This window comes from Panthera uncia, chromosome D2 (assembly GCF_023721935.1).
Source record: "Panthera uncia isolate 11264 chromosome D2, Puncia_PCG_1.0, whole genome shotgun sequence".
In the NCBI taxonomy this organism is placed as follows: Eukaryota; Metazoa; Chordata; class Mammalia; order Carnivora; family Felidae; genus Panthera; species Panthera uncia.
The window spans coordinates 49,945,512-49,968,355 of NC_064818.1; the positions used below are offsets into that span (position 1 = coordinate 49,945,512).

Here is a 22,844-nt window from a genome sequence, read left to right on the forward strand (position 1 = left end):
CATGAGTGAGGCGGGTCGGGTGCCCTCGCCTGCCGCGCCGCCGGAGGTGGCGGCGGCCGCTCCGGACGACAGGAAAGGGAAGGAGCCGGAGCGCGAGAAGCTGCCGCCCATCGTGTCGGCGGGCGCCGGCGCGACTGCGGTAGGTGACGGGCGGGGGCAGCCGGGCGCCCCGACGGCGGGCGTCTGGAGGGAGGGCGGGGGGCGCTCGGAGACCCTCGGGGCCCCCCGCGGAGATGCACCCGGGCCACCCTTCCCCGGGCTGCAGTAGAGTGTGCCTGGTGGACAGCCGCGAACACCTCTAAAGCTGCACCTTTCACCCTCGGGAAATGTTGGGGTGGCCGCTCCGCTGGCTTTTCGCGGTTATTGTCTGCTTTGAGGGGCCCACTTTGTCTAAGGAAATGGCCAGCATCTCGGAGGCGACGTTATCATCTGTTGGATGAGGATAAGGTGTCAGGCAGGGAGGAGTGGGTTTTCCACGGAGGTGCCTGCCTGCCTGCCTGCCTGCCTGCCTTAGGGGCGCCGAGATTTCCCCCCTGGCTTCGCTTTTCTTTCCCTTCCCCCCTTCGGATTGCACAGGCTGGGCGGCGAGTTTCCACTTAATTGTGACCTTTCCGTGGCTGTCAGGGTAGTGGGAGATAGATGCCTCGGTGATGGTTTTAGTTTTCATATGGTACAGACATGTGACGTAAGGTGGGGAGGCTTTTTTAACCTTTTATTTAAACTCAAGTTATCTAAGCTTGACAGGGATGATTTCCCAGCTGGATTTTCTTAAGGATTATTTGGAGAGCGCTCAGCGGCTTCAAACTACATATTGCCAGATGATGTAATGGGACAACCCCCCCCCCCCCCCCGCCCCTTCCCTGTTTTTACTGATGGTTATGACTCTGGTACTTTGGAGCACACACACAAAAATTAATCTTTAACTTCTGGGATTTTTATTTGACATAACATGTACTTTCTGAAAGTTTGCTTTGGTACATTTAAAGACCATGACTTGTCATGCATCTGTGCTTGACAAAATAGTAAAAGTTTAAAGAACATGATACATTTTCTTTATTCCTACTTGCAATTCATTTCTTAAAACCTCCCTCTTAAATGACTAAGAAGTTACTAAAATAGCTCACTCTTTAAAGCGTTAGGAATAATGTTTTGATTCTGTAGGTTTTTCAAAAATGTCTAAGGACTGTGATAACTGGAAATTGTTAGAACAAGCTCTCTTCATTAAATCATTGTGGCTAAGTGTGGACAGTAATAAAAGAACACATATGGTAAAATATAGCTACAGTTGAGTGGTAAATTGGAGTTGCGGTTAGGAATCACTTTGGGAAATGCTTTGAAGGAATTCGTCATCCAACTGCTTGCAGACCCATTGGGGTTCCTGTGTTGGTACCCTGGACTTTCAGAGCTTATCCAGGACTTTCTGAACTTGCAAAAAGGCAGTGTTTTAAAAGTTCATTTCTAAATCGGTTGTTTAAAACAATGAATGCATATACTTATGAGAAACAGTTACATGAATGTGGGTCCTCAAGTGAGTGTCCTCCCCAAAACATACTTATCTCAGTGTGGCTGAAAAATTGAAGGCTTGTAACAAAAACTTGGAGAAATTGATAGTACGGACCCAGGACTACAGACTGTTTCCTGAAACCCTTGGAATTCAGAAATTTTCAGATTTTTAGGAAGGTAATTTGGTATATAGGTCATGTATAATATCCACAAGTGGGGTCCTGGCCAGTTCCCTATAATCAACATGTCAGTAGTTCTGCAGTGTAATGTATGTTTGTTCCCACTAAGTGAGGTGAAGTCAGACTTAAGTATAAATAGCGTCAGATCAGTTCAGATCAGGTTGGATTGTCAAAGAGTTCAGGTCAGGTACATGTTTCATCACCATATGAGTTACAAAAGCCTTTCCGTTTTAATAGCTTATGGGGTTTCGGAAGTGTGAATAAAGGATTATGGGCTTTTACCACTAGTCAAACAGAAGAATAGAGTTCAGTAAGCTTTTTTTTTTTTTTTTTTTAACCTTGAATTACAGCAGTTAAAGAAAATTGAAGAAAATATGTGTTTGGTTCTCCAGAGGGCAAGAGAGCTGGGATGATGTCTCAGTTCACCAGCAAGTGGGGAAGGCCTTGGTGTGGAGGGGCAGGGAAAGACAGTTTGTGGCCTGTTTGGTTCTTTTTCAGCCTCCATTGTGGATTAGATGGAGCTTCTGGAAGTTTGCTTAGGAACCTGATTGCCATCAGTTAACTTTTTTCTCTGGGCTATTTTCGTGATTCTTTTTTGCCCCAGGTGATCAGTTCTGTCTATGTAGACTGAGTTCATGATTCAATTAATGTAACCCTCCATTATTGGCTTTTTCCAAAAATCATTCCGTCACGTTTTTGTGAGAGTTTGGAAATAATTCAGAGTGACAGCTCCCTAGAATAAGTAGAAGGTCAGATTATGAAGACCCTAATGAAGCCTGAGGAGTTGGGACTATATCCTGGAAGTTTAAAGAAATGTGCAGGAGTGGGCTTCAGGGTGCTGGAAAGAGAGCCCTAAAGTGATTGATCCTAAGACCCCTGAAGTGTGAAGGAAGCCCATTCTAGCCAGGAAGTGCCTAACACAGTGGTCTCAAACCTGACTGACCAGAGTTCCCCTGGTAGCACGTCAAAATCCTAATTCCCAGGTCTCCCTCCACAGCGCGGGTTTTCAACATTTGTTGCACCGTAGAATCGCCTGGGGAGCTGTTAGAGCCATCATTGCCCGGTTTCAAATGCAAGCCAGTGAAATCAATCTCAGGCTTCTTTTTACTTCTCACATGTAGCTAAGATTGAAAAATTGATGTTTTATGTACTGAATTAAGGGCTCCATGGAATCTGTGTTTTAACTACATTGCTTCAAGTCTACTTAGTTTGTAGAGCAGTATTTGAAATGGACTGGTGAAAGGTATGGATTAAATGAATGAGGCACAGCAGAAACCAGGGGTGGTGGGAGAACTGAGAGAAAAGGTGGTTAAAGTGGCTCTAGGATGCTCGAGAGGCTCAGGATAGAGCCCTGAGAGAACCATCAAGGTGCGTGGTTTGTGTGGCGAGGTCGTGCAGATCTGCAGAGATGAGGAGCCCAAGGAACTGGAAATAGTGCGTGGATACGAAAGGCTGGTGGTGTGAACACTGAATATACGGAGACTGATGGATTAGAGTGGAGGAGAAGATTGCAAATTAGTTGCTACTGTAGTTGCTAATGGAAGTTAGAAAAATATGGTGAATGGGGGAGAAGAAAGTGGTCAAAGGAAGAGCAGAAATGAGTGGTGGTGAGGATGAGTTTGACTGTCTACTTCAACATTTAAATCAGATGAACAGGAAAAGGGAGGAGGTTCTCCACAGGATAGGGTGGCAAGGAGTGGAATGGGTTCTAGCAAGAGTTAGCTTTAATCAGGTCAAGAAGGTGAAGGGAAATGGGGAAATCAGTTTAGGATTTCAAAGAGAAGTTTGCCCACAGTGAGGGCCAGGAGACTTGTCAAGTAGGTGGAAGGTGAGGGAAGGTTTTGAGGAAAGCACAAAGTTTGTGGAGAAGATTTGATAGGAAATCAGTAGCAGGAATGAGAAGTTTGTACACATTCTATGAGGTGTGTATAAATGGGCTTAGTGGAACCACTAGCCAAAATGTAACTACCAGTTATTAAACACCTATTATGTTTAGCTTTGGGCTAGATGCTAAGAAAACATAAAAACAAGGTTTAAAAACATTCCTGCCTCGGGGTAGGCAGGGCTAACACATAGAAACATAACAAAGCAAAGCAATGTGTAGAAGTCACAGTGAGCCATAGAAACAATTTGCCCCATAGGAGACCAGAGTAAGGAAATCAATGTGTGCAGAACTGTGAAGAAAGGCCTGGAAGTAAAGGTAATTATTTAAGCTGGCTGGCCATTGAAGGATGATAGGATTTGGATGGGCAAAAGAAAGTGGGAAAAGTACTCCAGTGGGGAAAACAACATGAACAAGGCTTACAGAGAAGCATTAGGGAGCCATACAGCGAGTCCAATGGAAGCGTGCTGGGAACTTGTGGGAGGTAAGTAAGATTGCATGGGGGCTGGAGCCAGATCACTAGGCACAGAAGTATGGACTTTTTTTTTTTTTTTTTTTTTTGTCCATGGTTAGTGGGAAGCCACTGGAGTTGCTTAAATAGAGAATGAATGACATAATGAAATCCATGGTGGTGATTAGCGATAGCATGGACGGGAGGAGGAAGAGTGTAAAGGAAGGAGCTTTATAGTTGGTACCCAAGATGACAGGTGCATCCACTCAGGTGGTGGCCACGTGATAACGGTAAGGGATGGAGGAACCCGAGTGATGTGGAACCTTATTAGACAACAGAATGAAAAAGAAGGAAGATTGATACATAAAAGGATTCTGCAGTTTCCAGACAGGTTCTCTCAGAGAAACATGTTTACATAAAAAGGTAATCCAGCCAACATCATTCCAAATGATGTGTATAAACTCACATAAACTCTGTCCCATCTAGTGTTCGGAACAATCTAACATATGGAGAATCTTGTGCCCTTTGTCCATCTTGTTCTAAACAAGAGGTGAGACAGGAAAGAGTGAAGGCTGTGGTGCCGAAGGTATTTTAAGCAATTGAATAAACAACAGATATCACAAAAATACATCATATATGTGTATGCTTAATACATATAAGTCATATAAATAATAGCTAGTATTTGAGTACCTACTCTACACTAAGCATTTTCCCTGTGTCTCTTGTTTAGTCAGATTGCAACCAAAAACAGTCACCACAACCACTGTGATGGTGAGGAAGATAATCTTCTTATTTCACAGAAAAGGAATCTGAGAGAGAGGTTACCTATTCCTTGCTGGAGGGTAAAATGGCCGGTTAGGAGCAGAGTTGGTTTTAAAATTGAGATGTTTCTGACTCAAAAACTCTATAGTATGCTCTTTCCACATACTATATTGCTGGTGAGGGGCAGTGTGGCTCAAAAAACCTGCACCTACAGCAGTATTTGTTATTTTTGAAAAGAGGTTATGGTCCAGTGACAAGTTTGTTCAAAATTTTGTTACTGGAGCTAGAACTATTATGGAGGAGAAAGATGTGTTCAAGGATATCTGATAGTGTCAGTTTTCGTGATGGTGTGAATATATCATTAACTTCTATGTAAAATAAAGCAGTCTAATTAGAGAAAAATAATCTGAGAGTCTTGAGATGTAAAAAGGAAGGGCTATAGCTATATAAACACATATCCAGGGTGTCTCTAATTTTGAGTGGGTTGTAAAGTCTGTTTGTCAATTTTTTTAACTGCACAGCCATTATGTAGTTGCCTGCTTATTCTCTCATTCATAACTAATTCAGAATGTTAGGACGTGAGTAATTTGACTATATTTAATGATTGGAGAAAAGTGGTCGTTGTGCGTTGTGAACCAGGGAACCTCCAAAAGTGCCTTATATGATTCTGAATCTTCTTCACAGGGGAAATGAGAAGACTAAATTAATACACAAAAAGCATTTAGGAAAGAGGCTTGACAAAGTGAGCTGAATAAATGTTGGATGATATTATTATTATTATTATTATTATTATTTGCAAACCAACATCTGTCGCTGGAAAGCTGTTTGTAAGCCAGCCAGCCCTTTCTAAGTCCATCCTGTGGCTTTGGTACTTTCCTTCACAACTTTGTGTATCAAGCCCCGTATTACCCTGTCTTCTTTCTCCTTTCCTTCTGTGCGTAGACACCACACACACACATACACACACAGACACTCACACACACTGAATTAAAGGACCTCACGCGTCCTCTGAACTCTTCAGGGCTGGTGTATGCCTGGGTTCATGTGAATTTCTTTTTGGAGAGGAAAAGAAATAGCTTCACAAAGGGATACAGCTAGTGTTGCCAGGGCAGCAGCTTGTTTTGGCATAGTGTTTGGAAATTAACTTATTTTGAGTTTGAGTTGAGGAAGAGAGAGTAGAGAAGGATCAACAGAAGACAAGTGAGGAAGTAGGTGGAGCTGAGAAGGCTCTGGGAAGCTTTGATTTCCCTACTTTTTCTCTGGTCTTGCCTTGCAAAAATGTTAGACTGCTACGCCTTATATGAATAACAAGTTGTTCCTAAGTTGATATTTGTAACTTAGTGACATTTTGGTATGCAATCAAAAAACATCTTTGGGGAAATGATTGTAGTAAATGAATATGCCTCTTAAAAATAGAAATTATTGCCTGGGTGCCTGGGTGGCTCAGTCAGTTAAGTGTCCGACTTCGGCTCAGGTCTCATGATCCTGTGGTTCATGGGTCGGAGCCCCATGGAGGGCTCTGTGCTGACAGCTCGGAGCCTGGAGCCTGCTTTGTGGATTCTGTCTCTTGCTCTCTCTGCCTCTCCCCTGCTCGTACTCTGTCTCTCCTCTCAAAAATAAATAAAACATTTAAAAAAAATTTTTTTAATTAGAAATTATTGAAATTTTACTAATTCAACTGAATTGAAAAGTCTATCTGAAGTCTGAGCCTAGTCATTAAAAAGAGCTCTCTTTCAAATTACCTTGCTTTTGATCCACATGTTTTTATTAAAGAATAGCAAATTGGTTGAGGAATTGCGATTGCATCAAATCAGACATTTTAAAAGTAGTATTTTACTGTCTAAAGATAATCTGTTGATGAAAATTTTTTTTCTATTCCTATGTTGTAAGATATGTGAATAAAATTTCCCATGCCACCTTGCTTTCCTGATAAGTGAATACTGAATTTTCTGAGCTTCAGGACTAACCTTTCTTTTATATTAAGTTGGATTACTTTTCAGTTATTTATAAGATTAATTAATTGCATTGTGACTTTTCTGGTGTCAAGATTTTGTTTCAGAATCCACATCCTTATTCCTAGTCTCCTTTGAAAGAATTGGTTTATGTCACTTAAGAAAAGCAATTCCACTTGGACTGGTGCTACTTAGTTTGGGAGGGAAGTTCACACCTTGCAAGTAGCTAACTTTTCACATCTTAATAGAAGGCTATAGAGCAAAGTTAGCACTTCTGATTTTATAACGCAGCATCCTAATAGGGAACTGTGAAAAAAAAAAAACAAAAAAAGAAAAACAAAATGTCTTTATCCAGTAACAGGGCTTAAAATAGTCTCCTTTGTAGACTAAATAGAATTGAGACCTCTCATCTGATGTGTCCCTAACTGGTGGTTTAGGTCAGTTTCTATAAAAAAAAAAAAAAATTGATAAAGCAGAGAATCTTAAATGCTTTTTATTTTAACTTAAAACAAACATATAAAAAAATTTAATGTTTATTTTTGAGAGAGGGAAAGAACAGGGGAGGGGCAGAGAGAGAGGGAAACACAGAATCTGAAGCAGGCTCCAGGCTCTGAGCTGTCAGCACAGAGCCTGACATGGGGCTCGAACTCACAAACCATGAGATCATGGCCTGAACCAAAATCAAGGGTCAGACCCTTAATCGACTGAGCCACCCAGGCGCCCCATTAACTTAAAACATATAAATGTACATATGTTCACCTGCCTTTTGATACGGTGACCTTTGCTCAGTATCATAGAAAGTCACTTAATCTTTTGTAAAGTAGTTTTTCTATGCATGATAGGTAGTCCCCGGACTCCTTAATACTGAATGATACATGCGTTACCTTAGGAGCACTTAAACTGTTGCTGAAATATTTATCTTTGGACTTGAAAAATAAATTTCAGTGAGGCACGGCCCAAAGTATAGATTGCTGTTATCCCTACATGCATATCAGAAATCACCAATGCAAGAAACTCAGTTTTTATCCATTTAGATAATCTTTCGTTCTTTTTCTATAGTCTATTTTCTACTGCATTTATATTTACCACTTTTCCAGCAAAGCCCTTCATCCAAAAGTGATGCAGGGATATTCTGAATCAGAATAATAGTTCTTTTCTTTTTCCTAAGGTTGTATGTTGTATTGAGTCTAGTTTAGGAAAGTATGTTTTCATCTGTCTGGATCAGCTCTGTCGAGTAGAAATATAATGTGAGCCACACATGCAATTAAAAACTTTCTAATAGCTACATTAAAAAGAGTAAAAATAAAGAGGAAAAGTTACTTTTAATAATATATTTTATTTAGCCCAACATATCCGGAAACTTACACTTCGGTATTTAACCAATATAGACACTTCCTGAGAGACTTTGCCTCTCTTTCGTACTAAGTCTTTGAAAATTGTGTATTTTATACTTCATAGATTATCTGTTTGGACTAGCACATTTCAAGTACTCAGTAGCTCCCTCTAGCAAATGTAGAATATGCTCCAGCAAATGGGCATATTAAGCAGTGCAGATCTAGAGAATATCTTCTTGTCCTCCCAAGATTCCTTAAATTCATTCTTAGTTTGAATGCCTATTGTTGCAATCCTCAGAGTGTCCTCCTCCTCCTCCTTGTAGAGATACATGAGGTGGAAACTACTTCTATGATGATACTAAGTGTAGCATCGGAGTGTAGAGTGTAGTTTTCTAGAGGATACATGACACTTGGTATCACAACAAATTGAACACAGAAGCAGGTAGAAGAATCCAGCTGTCTTCTGTGAAATCAGATGTTAAAAAATAGATTTGCAAAATGTAAAACAATGGCACTCTTCTCACTAAGAGGTTTGTTTGTTTGTTTGGGAAAATAATATTTTCACAAATGGGTTTATTGTTCTCTTAAAAGGAATTAATACATGCAACAATTTTTAAGAGGGTAAAGGGATTCTGAGACCAGAAAGTTGGAGACACAGGTTGAATTCCCTTGGTTCTTTATTTGGCATTATTGATGACAGGTATTCTACATTAAGTGTGTTTTCCACCTAACGAAGTGTTATTGCACATTTTAGAATGTCCAGATGTTGTTTATTGTATGGAGCATTTTCTAAAATACATCATGTACATGTCAGATAGACGATACTGAATGTAATCTAGCATGTCCTGTTGACTGGACCCCTGTGACAGCTCTGCATCCAGAGCTTACGTATCCGCGGAGCTCTGTGTCAAGTTCATCTAGCTGTACATTTGCAGTGTTGGTCTCTTCCGTGAGTAAAATTTCAGCCAGTTGACCCATCTAAATAGCTAGAATGTCACATTAATTTTCACTTGATACAGTTTAAAATGCAAGCATTTCCAGCTTGTTCACAAAACTAGTAGGTTGAACCACGTTATGAATGAATAATGAGTTTTGTAGGTAGAGAAATTCAATTTTAATTCAGTCTAACATAGTGGTGAGATGCTATGGCTTGAAAATGTTTCATGATGAAACAGAGCCAGCAAGGATTATTTTATCAATGATTGGTTTAGAATGTGAACAAAAATGTTTTATATTGTACAGCAGCTTTTGGGGATTAGAGGATGAGCAAGGTAAATTTTATCACAATCTTGAATATGGTGGAACTTGGTATTCAGCACAAAAGCTATTATGGAAAACTATGAATGTCCTTTTTATTAGTATCTGATGAGAAATATGGTAAAGAAATCAGAAATTAAACTCAGGGGTAGTTTGTTCCTCAGTAAAAGTTGAAAATAGGAATTTGTATTAAAATAAAATTTAAAATAAAGTTGACAGTATTATATGTTAACAGGAGCAGAGCAGTTTTTGTCTATTTGTCTAAGTATTTTTTATTTCCATTTTTTGAAATTGCTTGTGATTATAGAGACCACTGAGGTCAATGTTAGGTACTTGTGAAATGTAATCTTTGATTAGTTATATAATTACTGCGTAAAAATTTTTCTGCTGTTCGTTGAACTCACAGTTGCCTCTGCCTAGAGAGTCAAGTCTATTATTTGCTATACCAGGTTTAAATATTTTGAGTTTTTTCCTCAATGAATTCTTGCTGTTCCCTGCCCCCCCCCCCCCCCCCACCCCCATTTGTGCTTATCTTCAATCTGTAACAGCTGGTTGGGTATCCTGCTACTCTGTGTTCTTCAACACATCCAGCCTACTGTTTGCAGGCTGGCCACATTCCAGGACTTCATCCTTAATGTTCTCCTTCTGTAGGACTCACAGATCGCATTTCCGAAACTCCTCACGAAACCAGATGTAATAGTTGTGGTAGATCCAATTCTTAGATGACTCAAAAAGTAATGATCTCTAACCTTTAATTTAGTCTGATGTTTGATGTCAATTAATACCCAGTAGCTTGTTGAGTTGATTCTCTGATTTTTAGTTTACACGGCACAATATGCTGCCCTGTTTCTTCTCATGAAAGTATTGGTTTCGTGTAAGAGTTCTCTTATGTCTTGGACAAGAGTGTGGGGCAGCGGCTGTTTTGAGAGTTGGCTGTTGTTAATCTGTAGTGTACTGTCAACCTGTAAAACGGTCCACGATTTATCCCATGTCATCTAAGTATAAGGTATCAAGAACACAGCTGTCTTACAAACGAGAGACTTATGAGACCAAGGATTTTTTTTTTCATGTCATTTAAGGTTTTTTGATTAGAAGGAGCAGAAAGTAAGGCCAAATATGCCTCCTTTTTGAAAAAGGTGGGGGACGCCTGGGTGGCTCAGTCAGTTAAGCATCCGACTTCGGTTCAGGTCATGATCTCGCAGTTCATGGATTTGAGTGCCGCATTGGGCTCCAGTTTGGAGCCTGGAGCCTGAAGCCTGCTTTGGATTCAGTGTCTCCCTTTCTCCCTGCCTTTCCCCCACTCACGCTCTGTCTCTCTCTGAAAAATAAACATTAAAAATTTTTTAAAAAAGAAAAGAAAAAGGGGGATTTATTGCAATGATACATGCATGCATATCAGAACCAGAAAGCAAAGTGGAAGAGAGACTGGCTACTTTCTGTGCCTCTGCTGTTCTCTTACTCTTGGCTGGGCTCTCTTTTCCATATTCCTTTATCTGAAATCTGGAAAGACCTTCTGATGAAATGCTAGGAAGCATCGATGCCCTTTATGTCAGGTAACCTAATGTGTAGCCACATAGGCTACAGATGGCTGCCTTTTGGTTGAGTGCCTGTCTCCGCTCCCATCCTTGGCCATTCCTGCACAAAGAATAGCAGTAATGCTATGGGGTCAACAGAAGCAAACATTGGATTTGGCAGCCATGAAACATGCTCGGTGTATCTTCCCTCAAACCTTTGTACCTTTCCAGCCACTGGCCTTTCTCCCCTGCTATGAAGCTTCTGGACAGAGCAATCCCTGCTCATTGCCTACATCCCAAATTTCCCATTCATTCACCAGTCCATTTCATATAGTTTCTGCCACTGCCTTCCCTGAATTTGTTGTCTCCAGTGTCCCCTAGATTTCACACTTGCTCATTCTAGTAGGCTCATTTCAGACCTAACCACTCTCCATCATTTAACATCGTTGATCACTTTTTTCTTGAAACTTTATCCTCCCTTAGTTTTTAACACATCACCTTTTCTTGGATTTCATATCTCTTTGGCTGTTGACTCCTTCTCTTCTTTGTCAGCTTAATCATACATGCCTCAGAGATACTGTAGGTTGAGTTCTAGGGCACTGCGATAAAGCAAATATTGCAATAAAGTGAGTCAAATGAATTTTTTGGTTTCCCGGTGCCTATAAAATTATGTTGACACTATACTGTAGCTTATTAAGTGTATAAAAGCATAATATCTAAAAATCAATACACATACCTTAATTAAAAATACTTTATTGCTAAAAAATGCTAACCATCATTGGAGCTTTCAGTGAGTTGTAATCTTTTTCGTGGTGGAGGGTCTTGCCTTTTTTTTTTTTTTTTTTTTTTTTAAGCAAAGCCTTGTTACTTATTTTCTTTAAAGGATGGGGAGAAGGACAGAGGAAGAGTGAGAATCCCACACTCAGTGTGGAGCCCAACATGGGGCTCAATCCCATGAGCCAGAATCAAGAGTCAGACACTCAACCAACTGAGCCACCCAAGCACCCCAGTCTTGCCTTGAGGTTGGGGTGTCTGTGGCAGTTTCTTAAGACAACAGTGAAGTTTGCTGCATCGATTAGCTTTCCTTTCACAAATGATTTCTCTGCGGCCTCTGATGCTCATTGATAGCATTTACCCACAGTAGGATTTCTTTCAAAATGAGAGTCATTTGTCTCAAACCCTGCTGCTGCTTTATCAACTAAGTTTTCGTAATAATCTAAATCCTTTCTTGACATTTCAACAATCTTCACCAGGAGTTGATTCCATCTCAAGAAACCACTTTCTTTACTCATCCATAAGAAGCAACTCCTCACCTGTTCAAGTTTCATCGTGAGATCGCAGCCGTTCAGTCCCACCTTTGGGCTCCACTTCTGATTCCAGTTCTCTTGCTCTTTCCACCACATCTCCCACCAGTGAAGTCCTGAGCCCCTCAAAGTCCTCCCATGAGGGTTGGAGTCAACTTCTTCCAAACTCGTGTGAATACTGATATTTTGACCTCTTCCCATTAGTCACAAATGTTCTTAATGTCATCTGGAATGGTAAATCCTTTCCAGAAGGTTTTTGGTTGACTTTGCCCAGGCCTATCAGAGGTAATCCTGTCTATGGCAGCTATAGCTTCATGAAATGTATTTTTTAGATATGACTTAGAAATCAAAATGACTCCTTGATATATGAGCTGTAGAATGTTGTGTTAGTAGGCATGGAAACAATATTCGATGCCTTGTACGTCTTCATCAGAGTTCCTGAGTGACCAGGTGCCTTGTCAATGAGCAGTAATATTTTGAAATGCATCTTTTTTTTCTGAATAGTAGGTCTCAGCAGTGGGCTTAAAATACTCAGTAAACCATGTTGTAAACAGATGTGCTGTCACCCAGGCTTTGTTATTCCATTTATAGAGCACCGGGAGAGTAGACTTAGCATAATTCTTAAGGGCCCTAGAATTTCCAGAATGGTCAATGAGCATTGGCTTCAATTTAGAATCACCGGCTGCATTAGCTCCTAGAAGAGAGTCAGCCTGTCTTTTGAAACCAGGCATTAACTTCTCCTTTCTGTGAAAGTTTTAGATGAATCTTCTTCCAATAGGAGGCTGTTACGTCTACACTGAAAAATCTGTTGTTTAGTGCAGCCCCCTTCGTGAATTAACCTTAGCTAGATCTTCTGGATAACTTCTGCAGCTTCTACATCAGCACTTGCTGTTTTACCTTGCACTTTTATGTTATGGAGACAGCTTCTTTCTTTAAACCTCATGAATCAACCTCTGCTAGCTTCCACCTTTTCTCCTGCAGCTTCCTCACCTCTCTCAGTCTTCATGGAATTGTAGAGAGTTAGGACCTTGCTCTGGATTAGGCTTTAGTTGAAGGGAATGTTGTGGCTGGTCTGATCTTCCGTCCAGATCACTAGACCTTTTTTCATATCAACCACAAAGCTGTTTTGCTTTCTTATCATTCATGTGTTCATGGGAGTAGCACTTTTAATTTCCTTCAAGAACTTTTCCTTTGCATTTTCAACCTGGCTGTTTGGTGCAACAGGCCTAATTTTCAGCTTATTTCATGCATCAAAATACCTTCTTCACTAAGCAGAATCACTTCTGGCTTTTGATTTAAAGTGAGATATGCAAGTCTTGCCTTCACTTGAGCACTTAGAAGCCATTGTAGGGTTATTAGTTGGCCTAATTTCAATATTGTTGTTTCTCAGGAGACAGGGAGGCCCAAAGAGAGGGAGAGAGATGGGAGAAAGGCCAATCCATGAAACAATCAGAACACACACATTTATCAATTAAATTTCCCATCTTATATTGGCATGGTTTGTGGTGCCCCAAAACAATTACAATACATCAAAACAATTATACCAAAGATCACTGATTACAGATCACCATAATAATAATGAAAAAGTTTGAAATATTGCAAGACTTATCAAAATGTGGCACAGAGACACAAAGTAAGCAAATATTATTGGAAAAATGGTGCTGATAGACTTCCTTGATGCAGTTGCCACAAACCTTCAATTTGTAAAAATGCAGTATCTGTGAAAAAGGATAAAGTAAAGCATAACAGAAGGTGTGCCTGTATTTCCCACAGTTCTGTCCTTATATTAGTTGTGCCTAACAATGGCTACACAACAGTGGCATAATGATAACCCTGTCAATTAGTAAAATATCCATTATCTTGACATGAGAAACATGCTTTTGCCTAGCAGCGAGCATTGATTCCTTTTCCGGTCACTCATGAATCATAGTCTTATAAAACCCAGTCTAGAATTTTCAAGTTTTTGGTGAGTTGTCAAAGTATGCCTGTTCTCCTGAAATTTGAAATAGAGCATTTTACATTCCTTATTTATTTTGTAATTTATGGAAGAGTTCTGTGATTCTCATTATGCTTCACATTTGGAACTGAAATAGCTGTTACGTTTTGCCATTGTTTTGGCCCAGCCCTCCATGCCTCTTCTTTCCCTGTTCCTGTTGTCCTGGTTCAGACTTCCTTGGTTCAGACTTCAGATTTCCTCTGATAGGCCTGGTTTAGCTTCTAGTATTAGTCCCTTCAGCCTCTTGCCTACACTGCCAACAGAGTGATTTTTCTAAGATACAGATATGATCATGTCACTCCCTGCTTAGAAGTCCTCAGTGATTTTTCCCTTTCTCCTTCTAGCACATCATCTCTGCTCCATAGCCTGAAGCCTTCATGATATGGTTCTGCCTGCTTTTCCAGTCTCATTTTACTGGGCCATTCTCCCCTTCTGATTCTCTATTTCAACCACACTGCTCCCTAAATCCTACTATTGCTAAGTCTTAAATAACGGCTGTCTTTGACAGTTATCAGTGGAAAAAACAAAAACCTTCCTTTGCATATTAACTTATTAGAGATATTTAAAGCTAAGTTAACAAAGCTCCATTATTGAGAGGCCATTCATTGATCTCATTTTACAAATTGGTTACTTATATTGCTTACTATGTGTAAATGAAATATATAGTGCATCAAATTTGGCATTTGCTCCCACTATCCTTTAAGATATTCTATAGAACAAAACATACAAATAAGCAAACTTGGCCCTAGTAGTTAATAAAATTCTTATTTAAGTATCCTAATATTTATAGTAAGGAATGATTTACTTTTTAAATATATAGCTTATTTTTATTTTATTTTCCTAATCAACATACTAGTTTTGTGACTTTGATTATGCAAATTATGTAATTTACTAAGACTGTTTTATAGAAAAATATTGGATATCACTGTCTTTTTTTTTTAAATGTTTTTATTTATTTTTGAGACAGAGAGAGAGCATGAGCAGGGGAGGGGCAGAGAGAGAGGGGGAACACAGAATCCGAAGCAGCTCCAGGCTCTGAGCTGTCAGCACAGAGCCTGACGCGGGGCTCGAACTCACAGACTGTGAGATCATGACCTGAGCCGAAGTCGGACGCTTAACCGCTTAACCGACTGAACCACCCAGGCGCCCCTGGATATCACTGTCTTATCTCTTTATCCAATTTTCTCTCTCCTTGGGAATCTGTATTCTAATTCTACTAGACATTAGAATTGATAACTGTTAAATGGCTTTATTGATAGGATCAGTTGTTATTTTTTATTATTTGGAGATTCCACATATGAACTGAGCAATGTTCTTTGGGACCTTCTTTTATTGAGAAGGGGTAGAGGAAGCAAGAGGAAAATAAAACATTGAGTCTTTCCTGGATTGCTAGGACATCAAATATTTCCTTAAAGTACACTTAGTTTTTCTCTTTAACGTTAATTTCCTCTGCTTAGGTGAGTTGCTCCTAAAGCTATTGAATTTCATTCAGCATATATCTGTAAAAGTCAAGAAGATAATGTCAGCCACAAAAGGTTGTTGTGAAAACAGCCTGTGTTAGGTATAACACACTTACTGTCACAGGATAGATTCTTAATAAGTGATAGCTACTATACCGAGAGACTTTGATATAAGGTGATTTAAGGGTAGAGAGTTCAGAGTCATTCAGAGTTTGAATCCCCATTTACCAGCTTTGTGGCTTTGGGCTTGGCACTTCAGTTTCCTCATTCACAAAGTGGGGTGTAAATACATACCTCATAGGAATGTTATATTAAGGTACTTAATACAGCACCAAGCCTATAGCAAGTACTCAATAAATGACTTGTTTTACTGTGTTATCACAGGAATAGTCATTTCTTGAGCCACTCATTACATCATAGGTTTTGTATAAGACCCTACATAATCCTGTTTATGATTCTGAAAACAGATTCATATCCTACATCCATTAGAAAACTACTTTACAGAGGTGCCTGGGGGGCTCAGTCAGTTAAGCATTCGACTCTTGATTTCAGCTCAGTTCATAGTCCCATGGTTCGTGGGATCGAGCCCCGTGTCAGGCTCTGTGCTGACAGTGCAGAGCCTGCTTGGGATTCTGTCTCTCCCTCTCTCTGTCTCTGCCCCTTCCCTGCTCATGTGCTCTCTCTTTCTCTCTCTCTCAAGATAAATAAATAAACATAAAAAAAGAAGACTACTTTAGTTAGGCAATATGTTTAATGGGCTGGATTATATAGACTAATCCTAACTCAGAAATACTAATTAGTCTTCACTGAGCCTAAGTCTAGGCAATGAGGAAGTAAAATTTCTACTTGTCCCCATTAGAATGAGCCAGATGGCCCCACTTGTCTGTAAAAGAGTAGGGAAAGTGGGAGCATGAATCCATGGTAATTGTAAACATTTCTGCTACATGTTATATGAGCTGATTCTGAAAAGGCAAATGGAGGTCAGTTTGGTGAATGAGGAAGGAGGAGAAGAAAAAAAGAAACTGAAAGACAAATTAAAGGAGCAATATTCCATAGTATATATACACCACATCTTCTTTATCCATTCATCAATCAACGGACACTTGGGCTTTTTCCATAATTTGACTATTGTAGATAATGTGCCATAAACATCAAGGTGTAGGTACCCCTTTGAATTAGTATTTTTGTATTCTCTGGGTAAATACATAGTGCAGTTGCTGGATCATAGGGTAGTTCTATTTTTAACTTAAAAAAATTTTTTTAATGTTTATTTTTGAGAGAAAGACAGAATGCAAATGGGGGAGGGGCAGAGAGAGGGAGACACAGAATCTGAAGCAGGCTCCAGGCTCTGAGCTGTCAGCACAGAGCCCCACGCGGGGCTTGAGCCCACAACCCGTGAGATCATGACCTGAGCTGAAGTCAGACGCTTAAGTGACTGAGCCACCCAGGAGCCCCTTAACTTTTTGAGGAACCTCCATACTGTTTTCCAGAGTGGCTGCACCAGTTTGCAACAGTACAAGAGAGTTCCCCTTTCTCCACATCTCACCAACACCTATTGTTTCTTGTGTTGTTAATTGTAGCCATTCTAACAGGTGTGAGGTGGTATCTCATTGTAGTTTTGGTCTGCATTTCCTTCATCTTGAGTGCTGTTGAGCATCTTTTCATGTGTCTGTTGGCCATCAGTATGTCTTCTTTGGAAAAATGCCTCTTCATGTCTTCTGCCCATTTTTAAATTGGATTATTCATGTTTTGGGTGCTGAGTTTTAGAAATTCTTTATATATTTTAGATACTAACCCTCTATCAGATAAGTTGTTTGAAAATATTTTCTCCCATTTTGTAGCTTGCCTTTTAGTTTTGTTGTTTCTTTTCTTCCCTGTGCATAAACTTTTTATTTTGATACAGTCCCAATAGCTTATTTTTGCTTTTGCGTCCCTTCCGGAGACATATCTAGAAAGAAGTTGCTGCAGCTGATGTCAAAGAAGTTACTGCCTGTGTTCTCATCTAGGATTTTAATGGTTTCCTGTCTCACATTTAGGTCTTTAATCCATTTTGAATTTATTTTTGTATATGGTGTAAGAAAGTGGTCCAGTTTCATTCTTTTGCATGTTGCTGTCCAATTTTCCCAGCACCATTTGTTGAAGGGACAGTCTTTTTCCCATTGGATATTCTTTCTTGCTTTGTTGAAGATTAATTGACCATATGGTTGTGGGTTCATTTCTGGGTTTTCTTGAAGTCTGGAATTGTGTCTCCTTCAGCTTTGCTTTGTTTTTCAAGATTGCTTTGGCTATTTGGGGTCTTTTGTGGTTCCATACAAAATTTAGGATCGTTTGTTCTAGCTCTGTGAAGAATGCTGTTGGTGTTTTGATAGGGATTGCATAAATATGTAGATTGCTTTGGGTAGTACAGACATTTTAACAATATTTGTTCTTCCTGTCCACAAGCATGGAATGTCTTTCCATTGCCTTGTGTCATCTTCAATTTCTTTCAGCAGTGTTTTATAGTTTTCAGAGTAGAGGCTTTCACTTCTTTGATTAGGCTTATTCGTAGGTATCTTATTATTTTTGGTGCAGTTGTAAATAGGATCAATCCCTTAATTTCTCTTTCTATTGCTTCATTATTGGTGTGTAGAAATGCAACAGATTTCTGTACGTTGATTTTGTGTCCTGCAACTTCTGAATTCGTTTTTCAGTTCTAGCAGTTTTTTTGGTGGAGTCTTTCAGGTTTTTTATATATAGTATCATGTCTTTTGCAAATAGTGAAGGTTTTACTTCTTCCCTGCTGATTTGGATGTCTTTTGTTTCTTTCCGTTGCGTGATTGCTGAGGCTAGGACTTCCAGTACTATGTTGAATAAAAGTGGTGAGAGCGCACATCCCTGTCTTGTTCCTGACCGTAGAGGAAAAGCTCTCAGTTTTTCCCCATTTGGGATGATATTAGCTGTGAGTTTTTCACATGTGACCTTTATTATGTTAGCATTATCTTTTTAAATTCTGGCACACCCAAGGTATAGTCACAGTGCTTGGAAAGAAATGAACTCTAATAAAAGGTTTATCTTTTTGCCTGAACTTTTCAAGTTGCTGCATCAAAAGACAACAAAACCCTCAATGAATTGATGTGTGAAGTATCACATGCATGTTACCTATTGGAAATAATATTTGTGGAGCTCATAAAAATAAAGTTATCTAAATACAAAATGAAAAAAGCAGTTAACATGAATGGAGCGTGTTGTGCGAGGAGCTGTGCCGGTTACTTTATGTGCATTATCTCAGTGAAACCTTACAGTAACCCTGTGAGGAAGATACTGTTAATACCCCTGTTTCCAAACTCTGTCAGTTTATAGCATGATATGACTATTTTCATTGTATATTTAAAACAATTTGGTCCTAGAAAAGGTAAGTCAATGTTATATATTTTGTCTATTATCATACATCTATCATCAAATTAAAATCTCTGTTATAAGTGTTTATGATTTCTGCAATAAAATAATTTAAATATAGCCAGTGGGAATTGTGCTGCAATGTTAACTTTTCTGTTTTTAGGGTTTGGACAGAGGATCCAAAGGCCAAATTTCCACTTTTAGCAGTTTTATTTCAACTGTTAACCAGAAGAAAGAAGCTGCTGAAAACAGAAGTTCACCTACACATCTTGTTTTCCCTAACATCAAGAATGGTAAATTAATAATAATTAAAAGTACGCATAGTCTGTATATTTTGGTTGAAAGTATATTATCAAACTATTAAAGAGTCATCTGGTAGGTGAAGTTAATTAATACAGTATGAAAAAGAAATAAGCAGTATAAATATTTACAGAAAGAAGCAAAATTGTTATTTGTAGGCGATTGTTACATAGGGTAAGGTATGAATGACATATAAATCTCATGAATAATAACGTTTGGTTAGGCAGCCAGACACAAAACAAATATACGAAAATTCACTAGATTTCCTTTATTTGAGGAATAATCAATTAGAAGACTTGATGGAAAACAATGAAATACTTAGAAATAAACCTAAAAGGAAACAAGCAAAACCTACATGAAGAAAAGTGTAATACTTTATCAAAAGACTAAAAGGTCGTGGGATGGAAAAATGTCATGAATATCATAAAGATGTCAGGTATACCTGGTTTACTCTCTACATTTAATCAAATTTTGGGCAGTTCTTTGGGGGGGAACTTAAGAAAATGGTACCCTATGTGATCTAGAAGCGTCATTGTCCAAGAAAATGCAAGCAAAAACACTGAGGAAGCCCGTTCCTCCAGAGGACATATATTATGAAGCTATTCTACTTGCATCAAAAGTAGCCAAACGGACAGTAAAAATGCAGTGTATACGTGGTATTCAGCTATTCAAAAAATGGAATCAGGATGACTGGTTAACCTATCAAAAATAATAACTTGAGATTTTTAAAACTAAAAAATACTAGAAGAAAAGGCAGGAGGTTGTTTCTATACGGTCTCCTGGCATGACAACAATGCCAAGAGCCATCAAACAAAAAATTGACAAGTTTGAGTACATAAGAAAATGTAAAACTTCCGTAGGAATTTTTAAAGGTCATAAAGTTAAAATATAAATGTCACAGTTGGTGAAAAACATATCCTTAATCATAAAGATTATGAATAAATCAATAAAAGGCATATTCCAATAAAAAAAAGGCGAGGGGTATGAGCAGACCAGTCAAAAGAGGAGATGTGAGCAGTTAACACGCATGTGAAATGATGCTCAGTCTCACTTGTATTTAAAGAAGGACAAATTATAACAAGAAGTTAACATTTTCCTCTTCAGTTGCAAAGAGTGAAAGGATTTATATCTGTGATGTTGTCTAGGGAGTGTGAAAATTGGCACTTTTATGAATGGATGGCTTGGAATACTATGCCTCTATTAAGAAAAATGTGATATGTATATAAAGTGTCTAGGAGAAAGAGCCACACAATACACTGTAAAATGAAAAACCCAAGTTACACATAATATGACTCCAATTTTCTAAGAATAGGGAAACCTTTTTTACTTCTTTGAGCATATGAAGAGGCATGGAAGGATGCCCACCAATCAGTTAATGGTTTTCTCAGAAAAGTAGAATTGGGTGTATATTATAAATATGCTTTATTTCTTTATACAACTCTGTATTGTTTTGTCACAGGAAACATCCATTACTTGCATAATTTTGAGTTCCCCTGGCCTATAACAAAAGAAATCTGCAAAGGTTTAAATGTCCCTTGCATCCAAACAAAAGAAAACAAACCTAGAAATGTTTAAGGACACAGTTTTTGGTAAATTATTGTGTCCATCAGGTGCATGTGGCATAAATTATTCTTTTTTAAAAATTTTTTTAAATGATTATTTATTTTTGAGAGAGAGAGAGAGAGAGAGAGAGAGAGAGAGAGAGAGAACGAGAGAGAACGAGCCAGGGAGGGGCAGAGAGAGAGAGAGGGAGACACAGAATCCAAAACAGGCTCCAGGCTCTGAGCTGTCAGCACAGAGCCCAACGTGGGGCTCAAACTCATGAACCATGAGATCATGACCTGAGCCAAAGTTGGACACTTAACCGACTGAGCCATCCAGGCACCCCTGGCATAAATTATTCTTACACAGATTTTTAAGTGACATTCCACACTAGTGCTCGACCTATTGATTTACACTTTTACTTAATTTACTTTTACTTAATTTACACAATAATTTACACTTTTGCAGGTTAGTATTTACATTACTGATTTATCAACCTTTGCCTTTGATAACTTCCTTTTTCCTTTATTTATATACTCAACAGTGTGCACACATACATAAATTCATATTCTGTCATCTCAGGCTTACTCCAAGGAGGCACTTGTGCCCTTTATGTCACAGTCCCCAAGCCCACAACAAAATAAAATAAACCTGTAGTTTGGTACCATTAAACAAAGAAAATGAGCCTATTTGATGAGGGAGTGGAGTTGAGAGAAATGATATGTATATGAGACATGTTAACTGCATACCAGCTATAAATTTTATTTGTGTATTATTTGTGTATACATCATTTTATTTGAGCCTCACAGCAGTCACACAAAATAGAATAGATATTAGAATCCCTGTTGTATTAGTTATCTATTGCTGTATAACAAATTACCATAAACCTAATTGTTTTAAACAACACCTATTTATTAGCTGATGGCTCTTTAAGTCAGAGGTCTTGGTGGGTGGGCAGGGTTTTCTACTCAGAGCCTCACAAGGTGTTGGCTGGGCTAGACCCTGGGGAAGAATCCTTCAGGCACCTTCAGGCTGCTGGCAGAATTCGTTGTTTGCAGTTGTAAAGCCAACGTCCCGCCTCCCTGGTGGCCATAAGCCAGGGATGCTCTCAGCTTCTAGAGACCACTTGCACCCTCCACCTCCGCTCATAGACCCTGGAGTATCACAGCTTCCTGTTTTAAGGCCGGCAGCCGGCGCCCTTGTGTTGAATCCTCTTCCTGCTTCCAGTCTCTCTGACTTTATCTTTTGCAACCAGTGGGAGAAAACTCTCTGCCTCTAAAGGTCTCAGTCATTAGGCTTGCCTACCTGGATAATCTCCCTATTTTAAGGTCAACCAATTAGTAACCTTAAGTACTTGTTTCTCTGCAGTCCCTTTTGTCATGTAATCCCGATGGAATATTAGAAAGCTGAGACTCATGGGGGCCATCTTAGTTTCTGTTTATAACACCATTTTATAAGTAAGGAAACAGGCTCAGAGAGGGTAAATGACTAGGCCGAGGTCACCGCTAAGTGTCAGAACCAAAATTCAGTCCACAATTTCTGACAACAAAACTCTTGTTCCTCTGACAGATAGAGGAAACTCCTGATTGACTTGTTTCTCTTGCCTGATTAATCATATCACATTAATCATACAACTCTTATTATATCATCTTCATATTCCCTAACGCTTCCAAAATTAAATTAAAAAAAATTTTTACCATGACACTCAAGGATGTTCAAAATATGACAGCTTTTCGTCATTATGTCCCACTTTTCCCCTACATATAACTTACATTTCAACTCTTCTCCTGGATGCCTCCTCACACCTTACCTCAGAGGGGTTTTTTTGCCAGTTTGATCCCACTGCCTGGAATGCACTCTCCCCTCATCTCCACCTGACAGAGATCCTGTCCTTCCAAACTACTTCTTTACCAAACCTTTGCTGATTCTCTCCAACCAGATACAGTTCTTCCCTTCTTTGACGCTCCATTTAGGTTTTCTTTTGTTATTACCTCTTATTAGTCTCCCAGTCTTATGAAATATCACTTGTATAC

The 22,844-nt window shown here is 39.2% G+C and overlaps 1 protein-coding gene across 1 annotated transcript in view; it reads left to right on the forward strand.

Moving 5' to 3' along the window:
• The first annotated feature begins 1 nt into the window (after position 1).
• Positions 2-22,844, forward strand: part of HECTD2 (HECT domain E3 ubiquitin protein ligase 2) — a 78,136-nt gene continuing 55,293 nt past the window's right edge. The window contains exons 1-2 of the mRNA XM_049645412.1: positions 2-139; positions 19,133-19,262. Coding sequence (XP_049501369.1) covers positions 2-139; positions 19,133-19,262 — 268 coding nt within the window. The remainder of the gene's footprint in view (positions 140-19,132; positions 19,263-22,844) is intronic.